Source organism: Schistocerca serialis, chromosome 1 (assembly GCF_023864345.2).
Source record: "Schistocerca serialis cubense isolate TAMUIC-IGC-003099 chromosome 1, iqSchSeri2.2, whole genome shotgun sequence".
NCBI lineage: Eukaryota > Metazoa > Arthropoda > Insecta > Orthoptera > Acrididae > Schistocerca > Schistocerca serialis.
Window position 1 is genome coordinate 884458462 of NC_064638.1, and position 19886 is coordinate 884478347.

Consider the following 19886-nt stretch of genomic DNA (forward strand, 5'->3'; position numbering starts at 1 on the left):
CCACATATACACCCTGAGAAGGTACTTCGCACCTGGGGTGAAGAATGGTGCGCCCTGCCTTCACTCAACAAACTTCGGGCCATCAAGGAGGCTACCGGGGCGTGGCACTCCTCCTGGTCTCTCGCAAGGACTGTTGTGTCCTCTTCCAGCTGTGGCATGCGACAGCAATACACAAGTATACAAATGTTGGTAGTATTGAGTACACGAGGAGGAGGAGGAGGAGGAGGATTAGCGCTCAATGTCCTGTTGACAATGAAGTCGTTAGAGATGGAGCACAAGCTTTGAATACTGAAGGATGGAGAAGGAAAACAGCTGTGCCCTCTTGAAGGATTTATACTGGCATTTGCTCTAGGCAATTTAGGGAAATCATGGGAAACTTAAATCAGGATGGCTGGATGCGGGTTTGAACTATAATCCTTCCAAACGGGAATCCAGTGTACTAACCCCTGCACTACCCCACTTAGTCGTACACATGTTATAAAAGGGCAGAGCATTGGTGGAGCAGTTGTTCGTACTAATGTGCTACATGTGAAAATATTTCAGGCACGATTATGTTCGCACAGTGCAAATTAAGACTTTGAACACAAAATGGTGTTTGTAGCTAGACATGTGGGACACCCCATTTTGGAAATTGTTATGGAATTCAATATTCCAAGATCCATAATATTAAGAATGTGCTGAGAGTTTAACACACAGTTTCATCACTCAGTCTGTCAGCTGGTGTATTTCTTTTTGTTACTGCTTGTTAGTAATGTCCAGAGTTTAGTAATATTTCTTTCCTTATGAGCTACAGTTATGCTGCAAGTAAAATATCGAATATCCTGTGCGTAGAAATATTGGAACCCCCTGACCACTGGGGTGGTAATGTGCCAGGATGACTTAGAGATATTGTTTGGGAGAGAGGGTTGAATCACACCACGTTGTGCACAGTATCTCTGCTGATCTAGAGGACAGCAGAGTGGCTTGTGTAAGGCAGCGCAAAGGCCAGCTCCTGTCCTTGCCCGGGCAGTATGGCCAATAGCTGTGACAGCCAAGCCAGAAGCCCCACACCTACCCCTGGAGCACGGCTGGCTATTCCCTCGAGTTCTACTCTTGGTCACCGTGTAGAGGGCCAAAGGGTAACAGCCAGCAGCCATCACTGCATCAACAGCTCCAGTCACCTGCCTAGGATGGCTTGGTCAGTGACTGAGGATAGCCTTTCACCTGGAAGACTGAAAGATCATGCCTCAGTCCTACCCTTGCAGACAGCAGCTTGCAGGCTATCAGATGATTTCGCCCAGAGGCCAGAAGCTGGCCGCCCCACGTTCTCTGCGCCTGTGCACTTTTGAGTTTTGGACCTGCCTTGTCATGGCTGCAGCACATCTATACAGCGGAGCTTGGCAGTTGATTCAGTGGGACAGCTGGCAGCCGAAATTCATCACCATGTGCTCGTTGTGGTTGGCTTGCAAACTTAAACAATCATCATTCTCTCTGGTTCCAGACATGGGCAGAATGGCACATAATTGCTTTCCTGCCAATGACATAGTTTCTCTGGAGGGATGCGTGGAGCGTACCAGAATAACTGTTGGCTTTTGCTAGTCCCTCTTTGATCCCTACATACAAATTGCTAGATGCCACATCAGTCTTCACACTTGTTGATAATCTCCTTTCCCCCCCCCCCCCTTGGGGGTTCACCACTCTTTAGTGAGTCAGTGTGTGGCTATCATGGGACCCCAGCCTTTGCAGCACCTTTCCCCTTTCATGCTGCATGTCTGTCCTCCTGCTGTTCTTCTTCCCCTCTGTTGCGGAATATGTCTGGGATATTTTTGGGGATGTATTCTGAATTTTCAGTAGCCTGACATCAGAACAGACCCTTCACTGTTTATTTTTCCTTCTTTTTCATTTTACTATCCTTCCTCGGTTTCAACGTTTGAGGTTTCTTTGTTCTTTTCTTCCCCATGTGATGCTAAAGGCCAGCCCCTGAAGGTGATGTGTAACAGGTGCTGGGTAACGTGTAACGCCCAGCTCTGGGTTGAAAGGTGGTGTTCGCACGTTCCCCCTTCTACAAGCTAAGCCCAGGGAGTGGTGATTGCCTGATGTGTTACCTTCCCAACCTGCCAATTGGTCTCTCTGTCAGGTGTGACCTGAGGTGTGAACAGTCAGCTTAAGGTTGGTGAGCCCCTCCCTGAGGTGAGCCCCCCATTAGAAGGAGCAAGGTGTTGAAGATACTGACAACCATAGGATTTTCTCACAATGTGCCAGCCATCATCTTGGTATACGTCTACTAAACATATATGGAATGAGGCTAAAGATTCAAATTTTGTACCAGCTGCACCTCAGTTCCTTGTGGTTTCATGTACTGAAGATGGTCAGACCTTTGCTACGGTTAATCTATTTATTAATCAGAGAGGTGGTGATGCAGTTATAGGCCCTGTGAAATCCTGCTTTTGTTCACACTATGGCACTTTGCTTTTGGAGACTAATTGTGATTCTCAAGCACAACTGCTTGCAGCTTTGCACCTAGACTGCTATCATGTTTGTGTCATGGCCCATCGAATTCTGAATTCTTCACATGGTGTTATTTACGCTAGACTGCTTGATGGTCTGATCGAGGGAGAAATCCAAACTTACTTCTCGGATCAGGTCGTTACTGTGGTCCTTTGGTGATGAAAAAGGTTGATGCATCCTTAGTGCCTACACGCATTCTTATTCTCACTTTTGATACAGTATTGCTTCCATCAAAGATCAAAGTAAGCTATGAAGTCATCACGGTCTGACCTTACATTCCAAACCTGATGCGCTGCTACCAGTGTTGCGACAATACTCGAATGTCCTATTGAAACACGGCCTGATGTGCTACTTGTGGTAGGGATGCTCACAAGGGCGATTGCTCCCATCCTCTTTGCAATGTATCAATTCCAGTGGCAACCATGGAGCCTCATCCCAAGAATGTCCCATGTATCTTGATTAGTAGACCGTCCAGGAGATCTGGGTGAAAGAAAAAGTGCTTTACCCAGTCGCTCGCAAGTTGTTGGCTAGTTGAAAGCTCTGTGTTTTGCCTTCTGGCAACTTTAGTACTGTTCTTGCTACACCTCACTCCACAAGGGACATGACCACACAGACTTGTGACCTCAAATTCAGCACCACAGTTGAAAAATCACTGAGTGCCATGGGAGCATGCCTGTCTTCTCCTCCTCCAGCTGTGCCACAACCCACCAAATCTTCGCCTCCAGTGGCAAAATCACCTGCTACACAATCGGTAGCCCAGAAAGGACAGAAGGAATACTCCTGCAAAGACTTTTTACATCCCTCATCCAACAGACATTCGAATCTTCTTCTCTCAACCGCAAACGCTCCAAGGACTCAAACAAAGGCAAACGGTCGTCTCCTCCACTGACTGAGATCCTCTTCAACAGTGTTTCCACATGCTATCCTCATATAGCTGACCTCCGTTTCACCAGTGCACTCCACCAACTGTTTTTCTGCCCTGGAATCTACAGACTGGCCAAGGGAGAATGCTGATGCCTCTGTAGGTCTCATGGTTCAGGATCCTCCAGCCTATGCGCTCTGTAGCAGTGAGCCTTTGAAGGCTGGCACTTGTCAGCCACTGGGGTGACAAACCTTCATTTCTCTCTCCTCCCCTTCCCCCATCATGACTGTCCTCCAGTGGAATGTTTGTGGCTTTAGATGCAACAAGGAGTAGTTACAGCTGTTCATGGAATTGCAGCATCCACATTTTCTCTGCTTCCAAGAAACAAAATTGCATCCTCAAGACTACATTGACCTCGCATTTCATTTGAGGGAAAGTCGTGCTGCTCATTGGGGATGACTTTCATAGTCAGCTCATCGCCCTGACTACCCGGCTTCAAGCTGTTGCAGTTCACATTTTCCTTCCTCGCTTTATTTTCCCTCCATCAGTCAGTGTCACCAGGGCGGACTTTCTCCAGCTTATTGGGCAACTCCCTCATCCCTTTTTCCTGCTCGGTGACTAATGCATTCCACACCTTTGGGGCTCTCCTGAAACGTGTCAAACATAGCCCTCTTGGCTGACATTCTCAATCAGTTCAACCTCATCTGCATTAACGCTTGAGCATGCACATTCTTTTCAGACTCCATGCATGCCTATTCCCATTTGGACAGCTCGTTCTGCACTCCCAGTTCTCTAGTCGTCTCGAGTGGTCCGTTCTCTCCAACATGTCCTCAAGCTACCATTTCCCATGTACTACCCATTTGATGACTCCTACCCCAGCTACGTGTAGACCCAATTGGCAGCTTTCTAAGGCCAACTGGAGGCTTTACTCCTTCCTGGTGACCTTCGACGAACACTTTTTCCCCAGTTGTGATGACAAGGTAGAATACCTTGCAAATGTTATCCTTACCACCTTAGAACATTGCAATCCTCGGATTTCATCTTTACGGTGCCATGTCTCAATCCCTTGGTGGACTGAGGTGTGCCACGACGCACGTAAAGCGTGGAGACATGCTCTCCGCTTGTTGAACACTCATACAATGATGAACTGCCTTCATTATAAATGGTTGCGTGGGCAGTGTTTCATTCTTTGGGATACCACAAAGCTAGCTGGATTTCATTTAGTAGTTCTTTTAACACTTCCATTCCCTCTTCTGATGTGTGAGCCAACCTCCAAGAGCTCTCTGGGACCAAGGTCCATTACTCAACTTTCCGACCTGACCCTAGCAGATACTGTCATTGTGGACCCTATTGCCATCTCCAACACTGTGGGCCACTATTTTTTGGAGATTTTGAGATCCACCCACCATCACTCCACCTTCCCCCATAGGAAATGAAGATAGGTGGTTCAGGTGATACCCTTCTCCTCTCAGAATCATGAATGCTACAATGCTGCCTTTACTATGCACGAGCTAGATCATGGTCTTGTGCCCCAGAGCTGGACGATGTTAACATTCAGAAGTTGCAGCACCTTTCTCTTACAGGCAAACACTTTCTCCTTCACATGTACAATCGTATCTGGGCAGGTGGCACATTTCCCAGATGCTGGCGTGTCATACCCATACCTAAGCCCGGTAAGGACGAACACCTTCCTTCTGGCTACTGCCCCATTTTCCTCACCAGCTATGTTTGCATTGTGATGGAATGTATGATTCATGCCTGATGGGTCTGGTGGCTTGAGCCTTGTAATTTATAACCACAGCACAGTGTGGATTTTGAGCATGCCGTTCTGCAGTTGATCGTCTTGTCACTTCGTCAATCCATGTCGTGAACAATTTTCTGTGGAAATACCAGACTGTGACCATGTTGTTTGATTTGGAGAAAGCCTACGACACCTTCTGGAGGACTGATATCCTCTGTACACTCTTCACATGGGGCATCCGAGACTGCCTGCCCCATTTCCTTCCAGAATTTTTAAAAGATAGTTTTCAAGGTACGTGTGGGTTCTGCTTCATTGGACACTTTTATCCAGGTAAATGGGTTGCCTCAAGGCTTTGTCCTGAGCATCATTCTCTTCGCAGTAGCCATGAACCCTATTGTGGCCTGTGTCTCACCAGGCAGCTCTGGCTTTTTTTTCATTGACAAATCTGTGGTCTGCGATCTACTGGAGTTCTCTATGGACTTGGCTGCTTGCATGGCGTCTTCAGCAATTTCTCGATCATCTTTACATGTGGAGCATTGACAGTGACTTTCACTTTTCCACTGACAAAACAGTTTGTATGAATTCCTGATGGCGTGATGGATTTCTTCCACGATCTTTACATCTTGCGCCTGTTGCTCTTCTGTTCACTGGAACAACAAAATTCCTGGGGTTCATGCTTGATAGAAAACTTTCTTGGTCCTACAACGGGTATCACCTGTTTGCCTGCTGTGGCTGGCACGCCAGTGTTCCACATGTCCTCAGCAGTACTTACTGGGGAGCAGATTGGGCCACCCACCTTCGTTTGTACCGATCCCGTCCCTGTTCCAAATCAGAATTTGTGTGTTTTGTTTATGCATCTGCATGTCCGTCCATCTTGTGCCGTCCAAGTACAATCCATCGTTGTGACATCAGTTTGGCCACTGGCACCTTTCGCTAGCCCTGTTTAGTGTCTCTACCCAGAATCTGTGGAACTACGAATGTTATACCAATGTGTGTTATTCTCAGTGGATACGCATGCTGTTCATCTGCCATGTGTTTCCACCCGTCAAATTGCCTCCTCCTTCGTTAACTTCTTCGACTGCCAGTGTGGGGCACTTCCCTCTATTGTTACCGTCTTGAGTTCGCTTTTGGCTATTGCTCTGGTTGATAAACATCAAGCTATGTACCACTCTCCCAGCGGGTGTGAATCCTTCACCACCTTGGCTTCGTGTGGCAGCCTGTATTCACCTCAGACTTCATTTGCTTCCTAAGGACACTACTCCATATTCGATCCGTCACTGTAAGTATCTTGACTCTCACGTGGAAATTAGTGTACACTGATGGCTCTTGGACTGACCATGGTATCAGCTTCTGGAACACTGCCCAATATTTACAGCATAGCTTTTCGCCATGTATCAGGCTATGCAGTACATTTGGCAACACAGACTTTTGAATTGTCATCTGCTCAGACTGTATGCCCTTCAGAGCCTGTGTGTCCTGTACACAGTCTATCCCTTAGCACAACGGGTCCAAGAAAGCCTCCACTTGCTCACTCTTGAGGGAGAGCCACTGTGATATTTATGTGGGTCTCTGGTCATGTTGGTCTGATGGGGAACAAGTACAGGGTTGTTCCAAATGATTGAAGCGATTTCACAGCTCTACAATAACTTTATTATTTGAGATATTTTCACAATGCTTTGCACACACATACAAAAACTCAAAGTTTTTTTAGGTATTCACAAATGTTCGATATTTGCCCCTTTAGTGATTCGGCAGACATCAAGCCGATAATAAAGTTCCTCCCACACTCGGCGCAGCATGTCCCCATCAGTGAGTTCGAAAGCATCGTTGATGCAAGCTCGCAGTTCTGGCACGTTTCTTGGTAAAGGAGGTTTAAACACTGAATCTTTTACATAACCCCACAGAAAGAAATCGCATGGGGTTAAGTCGGGAGAGTGTGGAGGCCATGACATGAATTGCTGATCATGATCTCCACCACGACCGATCCATTGGTTTTCCAATCTCCTGTTTAAGAAATGCCGAACATCATGATGGAAGTGCGGTGGAGCACCATCCTGTTGAAAGATGAAGTCGGCACTGTCGGTCTCCAGTCGTGGCATGAGCCAATTTTTCAGCATGTCCAGATACACGTGTCCTGTAACGTTTTTTTTTCGCAGAAGAAAAAGGGGCCGTAAACTTTAAACCGTAAGATTGCACAAAACACGTTAACTTTTGGTGAATTGCGAATTTGCTGCACGAATGCGTGAGGATTCTCTACCACCCAGATTCGCACATTGTGTCTGTTCACTTCACCATTTAGAAAAAATGTTGCTTCGTCAGTGAAAACAAGTTTCGCACTGAACGCATCCTCTTCCATGAGCTGTTGCAACCGCTACGAAAATTCAAAGCGTTTGACTTTGTCATCGGGTTTTAGGGCTTGTAGCAATTGTAAATGGTAAGGCTTCTGCTTTAGCCTTTTTCCGTAAGATTTTCCAAACCGTCGGCTGTGGTACGTTTAGCTCCCTGCTTGCTTTATTCGTCGACTTCCGCGGGCTACGCGTGAAACTTGCCTGCACGCGTTCAACCGTTTCTTCGCTCACTGCATTCCGACCCGTTGATTTCCCCTTACAGAGGCATCCAGAAGCTTTAAACTGTGCATACCATCGCCGAATGGAGTTAGCAGTTGGTGGATCTTCGTTGAACTTCGTTCTGAAGTGTCGTTGCACTGTTATGACTGACTGATGTGAGTGCATTTCATGCTCGACATACGCTTTCTCGGCTCCTGTCGCCATTTTGTCTCACTGCGCTCTCGAGCGCTCTGGCGGCAGAAACCTGAAGTGCGGCTTCAGCCGAACAAAACTTTGAGTTTTTCTATGTATCTGTAGTGTGTCGTGACCATATGTCAATGAATGGAGCTACAGTGAATTTATGAAATTGCTTCAATCATTTGTAATAGCCCTGTATGCTGATGCTGCTGCCAAGGCTGCTCCTCCTACGTTGGCCCTCTAGTTCTTCCATTCCTTTCGATGATCTCAGTGTTGCTGTCTGTCAGCAGTTGTTGTGGAGGGTGGGTTGGTTGGTTGGTTCAGAACAGGTTGTGAGAGGACGGGTATTGTGCAACAAGCACACTCCTCTTCTTGGCAGTCTGCTTTTGTTTTGAATGCGCTCTCTCTCTCTCTCTCTCTCTCTCTCTCTCTCTCTCTCTCTCTCTTCCCCCCCCCCCCCTCCCTCCCCCCCCCCCCTCCCTCTACCTCTCCTTGCAATATCCTTGTGTGCCGATGATCTCCTCCTTCGGCATAAATTCAGCCAAAATGATACCTTTTTGTTCCCAAGACACTGATGCCATGATATTTTGCCCAAAATTGTGGTTTTGAATCTTTCTTTCTTTTGGCAGATGGGAAATTGGTGTGATATCACTGATGACACTCTTTGTCTCAGGTGTGTAATGAACAACCCACATTTCATCTCCGGTCACAATAGAGCTTGGAAAATCGTCGTCATCAAAGTCAAGTCGCACAAGAAACTTGCGGACACTATTGATTCAATTTTTCTTGTGATACTCTGTCAGCTTTCTTGGGACTCATCTTGCACACAGTTTCTGGTATTCCAGCGTTTCCTTGAGTGTCTCATAAGGTTATTCTTGAGAACTATAGAAATGTGGTAGAAATTTTGTGCTCTGTCAGTTGACTATCTCCATGAACAGTTTCCTTGACCTTTTTTTCCCCACCAATGCAACAGTCATCCACTCCTTTGTTCGTCATGAACATTTGTTCGGCCTTCACCAAAGTCCCAAAACCACCAGTTGCAGCAGCTGTCCTGTTAGATATGTGGGGCAGACTGGCAGAGGATGTGGTGTTAGGTTCTGAGAACTTTTGAGTCTGAGGAATTTGATGTATACTTCAGTAGCCACTAATGTGGTACTCGCCATTCCGTACCAGGTGTAGCTAATAATTTAAAAGTCTTACACAGAGAAGTTTAGGGGGCAAGGGGCGGATCCCAAACATTCTGGAAGAGATTGAAATTATGCAGAATCTAAGGCTATGGAGTTAAGAAATTAAGATTTATTGTCAAACTTTGGTTGCCTTTCAAGGACATAATGTTACAGTTGTTCAACTGCTTCGTTATTGATCCCAGGATTGTTGTTATATGGTCTTGCACCTGATCTCTTTGGTTTAAACTAAATATTTTATAGTTTATACGGTTGTGCTGTGTAATTGAGGCCTGAGTCATTCCCATGATATTCAGATATGCGCAAAAATGTTCGTAACTTTCCCTCCGCGACACTCGAGCTTGACTAGCAGTGTGGTGGCCCTGCACAGCAAGGCAGTTGGAGGGTTGCTGACAGCTGCTTCCTGGTGTGAAGTAAGTTTTTTAACCATGGGCTTTCAATGTTGCTAACTGGGGCTTTTTACCTTTTCTTATTTTGCCCTTTTCGTGGTAGCTAAATGCACTTTTAATGACCAGTTTTTAAACTGGTCGTTTTGAACTACATCGTCATGTTTGTTGCATTCTATTTTGAGAAGGTTGAGTCTGCTTCTTCCCTGTATCAGGACTTAAATGTTTTACTGATGTGAGAGTATTTCATATTGGTTGCACAGGTTATTAGGTTAAGTACCTGTTGTTTTATCATAATGTCAGTTGTCCCTTTCCTGTCCTGTAAATGTAGACCAGAACATGTGATTTGACATGAAACATGTCATGTTCCTGTTAAAATTCATATACAACTGAAAGTGGCTTATTTCAGAAACCACTTACTCACACGATTTTGATTCATGGAAAAAAAATTTCTGGCTGTTGTTCCTTCCACAAGTAGGAAGCGGATCACAGCATGTGGCTGTCACTTGGCAGGATTTCTTTCTGGTATCTTTCATACAACCGGACACTACGTAAGTTTATATACTACCATCTTGCCAAGTTGCTTGCTCTGGTCAGGGATGCCCCTCTACCACTCAGTGCTGCTAATCCCCAAAAAGCAAGAAACCACAGACCATTATGACCATAGTACACTTAACTGTCTGAACATGCTTCGTAATGTGTGGTCTAAATCTTAGTCGTGGTTGATAACTTCATGGGAGATACTTCTAGACAATGTAGTTCGTTAAAGACTAGTACCCTTTAGACTACATGAGTGATAAATTGACATGACGGTATTGACTAAGACTTGAGGATCCTGCTAGTAACTGATCAGTGTGCAAACTGGCCATTTTGAGTTCAGCTTTGCTGAGGTTCATCTCTGTTCGCATCTCTTGCCAAACATTTTTGGGTTCTGCCAGGCTAGGGATGTTGGAGACTGATGGCACATCACATTCCTGGGACAATGGTGCTCTGGCCCAGGTGAAAAAATATTGGTAGTGGACTGAGGAAGGTAATGCAATGGCTTTTGCCATCAGCCATGCAATGTTACCTCCTTGCTCATACTTTGCTGTTTGAAGTTTGGGTTACTAGACAATAACAAGGATCATACAATCATGACTGTTTCTACTTTCTATTGGGGGACAATAAATTGCAGAACTTTTGGATATGAAATAGTTAAGTAGAGTTGAAAAAGTAATTAAAGATGAAATGAAATGTCATGTGGTTAGGGCCACCAATCGGGTAGACTGGTCACCTGGTACAAGTCTTTTTAATTGACACCAGTTGATCTGATCAGATATATATGTATACGGTTATTGATAGTGTAGCAAAATAAAGAAAACTAAAGTCAGTTAAAATCCGGCCATTGTTTACTGCAGACAAAAAGGGCTGGGAGAAAATTTATATTAAATACAAAAATTAAAAACTGTCTTGGACATATTGAAGGAATCCACAGAACAAAGGGCCAGACCTACCTTAAGAACAAAAGAACAGTAGTACATGGAAATCATTGAAGTCTGTGTACCAACGTGCCCATACTCTCAAAAGGGAAAATAAGGCATCTACATCTACACACAGACTCCACAAGCCACTGTACAGTGTAGGGGGAGGCTACCCTGTACTACTACTACTATTACTACTACTACTACTACTAAGGCTCCAGTAACTGACAAACAGTAATACCACTTCAAGATGATGGGATTTTAATGTGAAAGTTGTTTGAGTGTTAACAAATGATTCTTCAGTAGATAACTTGAGTATGATAACAGCAGTGAAAAAGTTACATGTTGAAGTGAAACAAGATAAACATTGCAAAGAATGAAGTTGCATATTGATTTGAAAAAAAGTATGTTAAAATTTGCCAAAACAAATGATACATCTATCTTTAATATATACATTCTTTCAGAAGTGAAACAACATACGGACATTGCTAGTGTCATATAGAATTAAAATTGAAGTTAGCTATATTCTTACTAATAAGAAAGGTGTGGTGGATGTTATGGTTCTAAACAACTTTAAAATTATAGGTGATCAGAAACTTGCACAACGTGAAGCAAAAGTAGATATTAAGCTAAAAAGAAATGGTTCCAGACAGGAAGTAAATTATGGAAATTTATTTAAGGACAGGCAGGAGATGAAACAGCACTGTCTTCCATCATGTAGCAGGAAACATGTTTTCCAAGTGGTTTACATGGAAAAGATCACAAGAACATAACCTGTGGTCCCATTCTATGTGAGAAGGCAGTTCAGCTTAATGAGATTCTTGGAAGACTGTTAAATTTCCAATCAAGAACAAACTTTGTCACGACACAGTATTTGTGAGCTTAAAGTTCAAGGAGAAAAACTTGTCTGCTGATTCTTTCAAAATCAGACTAAGGACATATTGTTAGAGGATTACTATGCTCTGGCAAACATTAAAATCTCTCATGAAACTGGGCTCAGCTGGAAAGCTTTGCCAAGAAAAACTCTTGCTTCACATTGTAAATTAGCAGTGCTGGATCCTAAAATAAGAAACTACTGTATCACTGTTTTAGCTTCTGCTAATGCTGTTGGTAGCTACAGATATACTTGTTGTTGTTAAAAGAAACAAACAGCAGTCTGTAAAATATGGTAATATGTCTGTGATGCCTGTTGCATAAATATCACAAAAGAACACCTGGATAGATAGTATGATTATCAAGGAATAGTTTGTATAAGTTTTTGTACCCTCTGTAAAAGCTCATCAGTGAAATAATGGGATAAGGGAGAAAATGTTACTGCTCCTTGACAACACATCAACTCGTCCATCATGTGATGTCTTAAACGAAAAGGAAGAGTTCATAAAAGTGATGTTTCTTCCACCTAATTAACTACTTCATTACAGTCCGTGAAGTAAGGTGTTTTTAAGTCCTTCGAATGGTATCACAGAGAAGAGGAAGAGAGGTGGTCTGTTAAGAAATCATGAAAATACTGAATTGAAAGATGCCATGCATGGTACTGTAAAGGAACAGAATTTGAAAAAAGCCTGGAATAAAATTGTCAATATGGCAGAAAGTTCTCGAAGTACAATTGAAAATGACAAGCCAAACGATATGTCTGAAATGCTCAATATTAGAACCAGGTTGCCATGATGTAATGAAGAAGACATTTAAGAATGGGTAAGTGTTGATGATGCAGATCCAGGGCACCAAAGATGCAAGGTAACGAAATTTTAAACCTAGTCACTGATGAAGTTGATGTTGCAGTGTTTCACCAACTAATGGTCCAGAAAAGATGATTAAAATGTACCAGCTGCTTCTGAAACATTTGTGTGTACAGGTAATGTCTTGCAATTGTTTGAACCTGTAGATTAAAGCAACCAGCATCAGATACCTGTTCCGAAAAAATGTGTGACTTACCAAAATTAAGATTTTTTTAGTGTGTTAATTCTATACTTATATATTGTACAAGCAAAGTGCAAATATACGAAATGTTTTTCATTCACTAGGCTGCACTACACAACTTCCTATTGGACTTACCTTTGTAATAATAAGAGTTGTGTTGTTATAAGTATATGTAGTTTACAAACGTAAATAGAAGTGTGCAGTTAGATTATCCGAATAAACCTGTTTTCTGAACACCCATGTCCCCCAATTAGTTCAGATCATTTCTTTTGCATAATTCAGTATTTACACATGCACTACACAGATAACAATGTTTGATACAATACTGTTACATGTCAAATGAAATATTTGTTGTAGTCTTCTGCTTCGGCATCTGGATCGGACTGTGAAGATGGTGGACTATGGTTGGACCGACATACGTACCATTCAATCTGCCAAGATATTGTCAATCATAAAACAATGCTTTTGAAGTTGCTTCGACACCTGCAAAAGGTAAATTTTTATTAATTCAGTTTGTGGTTAAAAATCTAAAATGAATGAAGTTTTACTTTCTGCGATGGAGAGAGAAGGGCTAGACATGATGTGAAGAAAGGGTGGTGTTGTTTTCACTGTGACTCTAACATTATAGATACGCATAACTGCAACAGTATGGTTACAAAAGATGGTGTTATTCCGGTTATGGGTGATGAATCTTTATTACAGTTCTATGGTTTTTGTGCTTATTTTAGTGAAGCTAAAAGTTAGTACTTAATTTTTCAAACATACCAGTCAAAAATTGAATAAGTTTGAATTTTAAGAGATTTCGTCTCTGGTGGAGAGAGGCTTCTAGTACACACAGCGTAGGACTCTTTGAGTTGGAGAAAAGATATACACAAACTGTAATCATATTCTAAAATATGCAGCCTTTGTGTAGGTATTGTAAAGTACAATATTGAATGGTTCTGTTTCTCGTGCGTGTGTGTGTGCGCGTGTGCGTCTCCCTTTATTTTTCTCTTTCTGGATGTCCCTTCCACACATGCAGTTTACCTTTTCTGTATATCTGGGTTTTATCCTAGTTATTCTTCCCTAAGTGATTGCTAGCTGCACCCAGCTTATTTAGCAGGCACTCAATTTATTTTCTTGATTATGTTCAGTAATCCTTCACTTTTCTGTTTCTTTCTAGTCAATACCTATGTCTTAACTGATAAATTTAGTCATGGTGTTGCATGGATTTTCACTGCACTACATTAAATTTATATATCACAATAAACAAATTAGTACATGGGTTACTCTCCAAAAATTTGCTTTCATCAGTTTTCATAATACAATCAATGAGAATCCATTTATAATGGTGTAGTATATAATTACAGTGAAATTACAATGACTGAGGATGAACTGGGAGGGAAATACATAAACAACTCAGTTTGAAAGTAATTCTAAAAGCGAGTTAGACTGCTCACTCTGAAATAGTGCCTAATGGATTACACACACTGGTTTTATGGATTTAGTGTACTCAGCACCCATGGTCATTCATGGTAGAGGCATCTCAGATAGTCTGTAAATGTGTAATTAGTCCAGCTGTGCGCAATGCGTTGCTTTATTCCTGGGAATAAATATACAGTGATGTATTCTGTTAAGAGCATAAGTGCATTACAATAAATGACTTGAACAAATGCTTTGTAAAACTTAGTTTTGTGTGTGAAAGATCGAAGCCACATTTAACAATTCAGCATTACATTGGATAGTTGTCTTCATGCTCAATGATGTCCTTGTATCATAGAGTACATAATGTTACCCAATTTGCTGGACAGAATCTCAATGTCAGCATCACCTTTGACTATCCACACCAGTAATCAACCTGTGGATGGTTTTCTTGAGCAAGGCAAAAATTGAGAACTCTAATGGCCTTGCAGGGACATTAGACTTACATTTCATACAGAATGTATGGGCTAAGGTGAACTTGCTGGTGAAACAGCTGTGATTCGCAAGGGCTGCATATACTCCGGTGCCCTATGCTCCCTGCTCAGAAGGAAAAAATTAACTAAAGCACACAATACAGTGTTAAAATAATTTATAGACTTATTGTGCAATAAGTTCCACTTGTGTGCTGAAGAGATTTTACGTCAGTTGATTTCCACATCAGCCATTATTGTTGCAGTCTTGGCACTCCCTTCAATTCATTAGGTATTATATACTCAGGCCTGTAAGGTGGTGAAGTAAGGTATGCATGCCACCTTAAAATACAATTCACATCCACCACATATTACTGTTATTAACAAATGCACTGTATTTCTATCATCAGTATAGCAAATGGGAGGGAAACTAAACCCTTTAGTGTGTAGCCTTCTGCAGCAATAGTACAGGCCATGTAACTTATTTTTGGCATTGAATTCAATGAAGAAATGCAAGATGGCGTACAGATTTTCCTCCTGATGACTTTAATGCTGACACTACTACTCCTCTTTGGTGAACTATGTTGGTTCCTAAACATCCATTCACTACTTTTTGGGGTATATTTATGGCTGTTGTGGACAAGGTTTCTTCCGTTAATGAACTAAAGCATGAGGGGTTATTGCTCCCTTACTGTGGGATCTTACAAAAACACATTCCAATTTTTTTTCTGTTAATTGTATGTCTGTCAGATGGCGACTGAAATGACCTGATGATCTGTTTCCTCGAATTGCCACATTTGTATTTGTACTGAATCATTTTGTTTGTCTCAAGATGTATTGTCATTTTTCATTTGTGTTTGTTTTAAACGTTTTAAAAAAGTTCTATCAACTGTCTGTAATATTGTGTTAGTATTCTTTTTTAACTTAAATTTTTATTACCTGTCTGTGTAGTAGAAATGTAATACTTACTCACTCTGGAAGTCCACACTCGGGCCTCATTAAATACTCCAGCAATCACTATCACTGTGATACTATTTTTTGTCTGCTTTGGTGTCACCCCGCTTCCCTCCCAACTTGAACCCCCCCCCCCCCCCCCCCTCAAGAAAGAAGGAAAAATCACCTATAATGTGAAATGTACTTCTCCACTTCTGATTAACTTTTGAGTGTGCCCAGAAATCTGTAATGCACAGCGTTATTGCTAGGTGTAAGCTGCTGTTGCCAATGCAAGGTATCCAACTTTCATATTGTGCATCTCTGAGACACTTCCTGAAATTATTGGTTGTGAGGTAGCCTGGATTCATTTTTGTCATTATGTAATGACTGCAAAAATCACTTGGAACTTAGTTTCCCGATTCATAAAGGCCTTAAAGTTACCTGTTACTTCTGAATGTTTGGATGTTGGTCTGTGGAAGTGTAAGTTTCAGTTAGATATTTCTTAGAATGAAGTTTGCTAAGCTGAAAGAATTTGATAGATATTTGAAATGTTCAAATTGCAAATAAGTGTAGCCACAGCATATATATGTGTGTGTGTGTGTGTGTGTGTGTGTGTGTGTGTGTGTGTGTGCATGGGCGTGTGCACTTGCAGGTGGTGGGTTTAAGATTTCCACCATTCATAAAAATGGCCATATATTCAATGCTGCGGAAACCTCTCTCTGTTAACATTGGAGTCAGCTGGCAACAGTAGTGCACTGACGGGACGATTGTGCATCGCGGCGATTCACAAGCTTGATAACATTGTTTCCCTCCTGTCCCGCCATCACAAATCCAGAACACTGTCTAGCTTATGATCGATCATTGCAGTCTGCAGTCCAGTGAACTTTAATTGAAAGTTATTTGTGTTATTGGTAACAGTAAAACATTTTTGTTAGTAACTAATTTCGTTATGACAAAAAAGAAAAGGTATTAGTATGATGCAAGCTATAAATTGAAAGTAGTAACACATGCAGAACAACATTGAAACAGATCAGCTGAGTGGCATTTCGGCCCTCCACTAACAGAAAAAAACCTTTTGCAATTGGCGGACTAGTAAAGAACAACTGAAAAAAAAAATCAGGAAGATTAATGGTGCAAATAGAGGACTGAGTGCAAAATGTCCAAAACTAGATTATGTATTGAAATTGTTTCATAAACACCAAGAAAATAGCCTTGGAGTCAATTTAAATATACATTCGTAAGCTAGCACTACTGTGGAATTTAACAGACTTCAATGGTGGAGTTGGTTGGTGCTACAGATTTATGAAGTGTCATAGACTTAGCATGCAAACCAAAGTATCTCAGAAAATGTCCCTAGAGTGTCTAGAGAGAATATTATCTTTCCATCACTTCATTATTCAGCATAAAAAAAAGTGTGAAACTAAACCAAACAGTGGAGATGGACAAAGCTTCTCTGACATTTGGTGTGCTGAGAAACAGAACTGTTGCCATGAAAGGTGTTCAAACTAACTGTAAAAAGAAGTAGGCATGAAAAAAATGCATTACACTGTTACCCTTCAATGTCCTGCTGATGGTATTAAACTAAAACCAGTGATTATTTTCAAGTGAAAAATAGTGCCAAAACCTTCTGAAATACTGCCAGGTGGTGTTCATGTACATGACAAGGGTCGGATGGACAAGACTGGTGCTTTGTTGAAGATGATTTGACTTCTTGTGGTAGATCAGTTTAGTAATAATTTGACAAACTCTGTGAAAGAGCAGCTGAGGCAGGGAAATGGAGAACTTGCTATTATTCAGGGAAGACTTATTTCACTTTTGCAACTTCTTTATATCTCGATAAATAAACCATTTCAAGTGTATATGAGAAAGGAATGGAACAAATGGATGTTGGATGAAACCCAACATTAATTCATGCTGAAGGGAATTTTGAAACAACCTACAATCAAACAAGTGTGTCAGTGGATAAGAGAGCCATGGTCTACAGTAAGAGAAAACATTGCTGTTAAATCTTACAAGGAGTGTGGCAAAAGTACACTCCTGATGGCAATGAAGACCATCTTATATATCTTAGGAGTAGGAGGAGGAGGAGAAGTAATTTTATGCCTGATCAGTGTATGGACACTGAGTAACTGTTCCTACTGCTCTGACACAGACACATGAAACAGAGGTAACAATGAGCTGGAGAAGAAGACTGAGTAAAAGTGGACTTCATCACAATGACCAGAGGATGTTCAAAAACTAATGTATGGTTCATATTTCTACCACATAGTGAGAGTGCTTCATGCGTAATAAAGATGGAAGCTACACCCCGTTCGGATTCCACATAAAAATGTAGGCTCAAAAGGTTTTCGAAAGTAGTACTAGATAGGTTAGGCAAATTTGTTGAAATCTATTGTGATGTATAAACATTGGCTGCATGTTTACAGGTTCTATTTCTTTTCCAATAATGAACCAGAGGGAGCTGTTCAGGAAGACATAGATTGGAATACATCCAGCAAAGGGATTGCAATTGCTACTTTGAGGTAAAAAGGTTGGCACAGGAGGGGAATTTCTGGCAGCGCATCTAACTAGTCGGAAGACTCATTGGAGGAGAAAAAAAGGTCAAACTACAAAGTCTTGTCCACTGGCAGACTTGTTTACCGAAAGCCTAACACCATGTGTTACGAACTCTCCCAAGACCATCACAAGCCCTGATGTGCATGTGTGCGGCTGCATGAGACCGAAAACAAAGGATGAGTCAGGTACAAGTCTGTAAGTAATTGGATGATGGATTTAGGACCCTTCGATAATGAACAATCTGCCGGTTTATTCATTATTTATGTATTTATTTTATTTTGAAGTAATTGAAAATTTTATCACAAACCATTAAACAAATTTGACAGAAGAAAGAAGCTTTATAATAATACTAATTCCTGACGGCGTATTGGGAATGTGAATCTGGAATTGAGTTTGGGCTGCTGAAATTTTAATAGAGGTTAATAATTTACTAAAATTCAAGTTTGAAAGGAACAGCATCATGTTCATGGAATACAGGAAAACCTGCCATTCTGACAGTTGAGTCTGTGTCATTTTAGGTAATCCCTGGGGGCAAACAGTCGGCAGTTTCTGTGTCCCAGCAGATGAGCCACAGCTGCTGCTCATCCCATGAGGTTGGCACTGGCACAATTTTTTTTAAGTCATTGCCTTACCAGGATGTAGTGCCAGTGGACCTTTAAAAACTCTGGCAACCACCATGCTCGATGCCATTCTGTTGTTTCTTCAAAGACCAACCAGCGGCTATCGCCTTGTAAGAGTCTGAGAGTGCATTTTGTTATAGGCACCCACTGGCAAGCAGCAGTACAGTTAACAGTTCATTATTTTGAACACAGCATAGCAATGTTGCTCAGCTTCAATAACCATTTCATTCGCTTGGTGATGGGGAGTATTTCGCAATGTGATGGGGGAGTACTGGCACCAGCACTGTGATAAGATTCATCAAAAGCCTCCCCCTGCCCACTTTCAACGACTTTGATCTGTGTATCATAGTTCAAAGGCCAACATTGTAGTTGAGCCCATAGTTTGATACAAGTTTAGACACCGATAAAGTTCAGTTATATAGTTATAGCTGTTCATGCATCACAGAGAATTTCAACAAAATTTTTATAAACTGATGTGTGTCTAGGGAGCTGATTCACAAGTTATGTAAGGTAAGGAACATTACCTATGTTTGGATTATGGTTGGTGAGGGGCTCAAGTGTTGAAAAGTAAATGGTGACCTCTCCTATAATTTGTTCCTGAAATATTCTGTGAAAATGGATTGTAAGAGTTCAAGAACATCCTTAAACTTAATGCTAAAAATGTTCCTCATGGTGTCATGTCAGAGAAGGTGCATTGTTCAGTGAAATGAATTTCTGATTATATAAATCTGTTAATAGATTATAGATTTTCATTTGGGGACTTCAAATTAGACAAGTTAATACAATCTGCTTTTGTTAATACAGCCAACTTCTGTTTTTTGTTGTTGTCATTGTTTGCAATGTTGCAAGTCAAATCATTCTACTGCATGATTATTGTGTGATGTAATAGCTTACAGTAATATTTTCCTTATTTTCTTGTGTTATAATTGTTGCAGTTGTTTACTTTTGCATGTGACAGCTCGTTTTTGCAACTTGATGTAATGTAGTTTTTGTTCTTTTTATTTTTTAAATTCCTGCACGTGATGTGATGCGACAGCCAATTCAGAATGAAGAGAACGGTTTGATGAGGGTAAGGATGTGTCTATAAATTTCTTCATTAAACTTCAATGTTCTATTTGATAC

The 19886-nt window shown here is 41.6% G+C and overlaps 1 protein-coding gene across 6 annotated transcripts in view; it reads left to right on the top strand.

Moving 5' to 3' along the window:
- LOC126410973 (uncharacterized) overlaps window positions 1-19886 on the top strand; it is a 612461-nt gene that overhangs the window by 570267 nt on the left and 22308 nt on the right. For 5 of the 6 annotated variants that reach the window (XM_050081329.1, XM_050081334.1, XM_050081330.1 and 2 more), the window contains 2 exons: window positions 13142-13276; window positions 19801-19833. In XM_050081329.1, coding sequence (XP_049937286.1) covers window positions 13142-13276; window positions 19801-19833 — 168 coding nt within the window. The remainder of the gene's footprint in view (window positions 1-13141; window positions 13277-19800; window positions 19834-19886) is intronic. The other variant, XM_050081331.1, reaches the window with a different exon arrangement.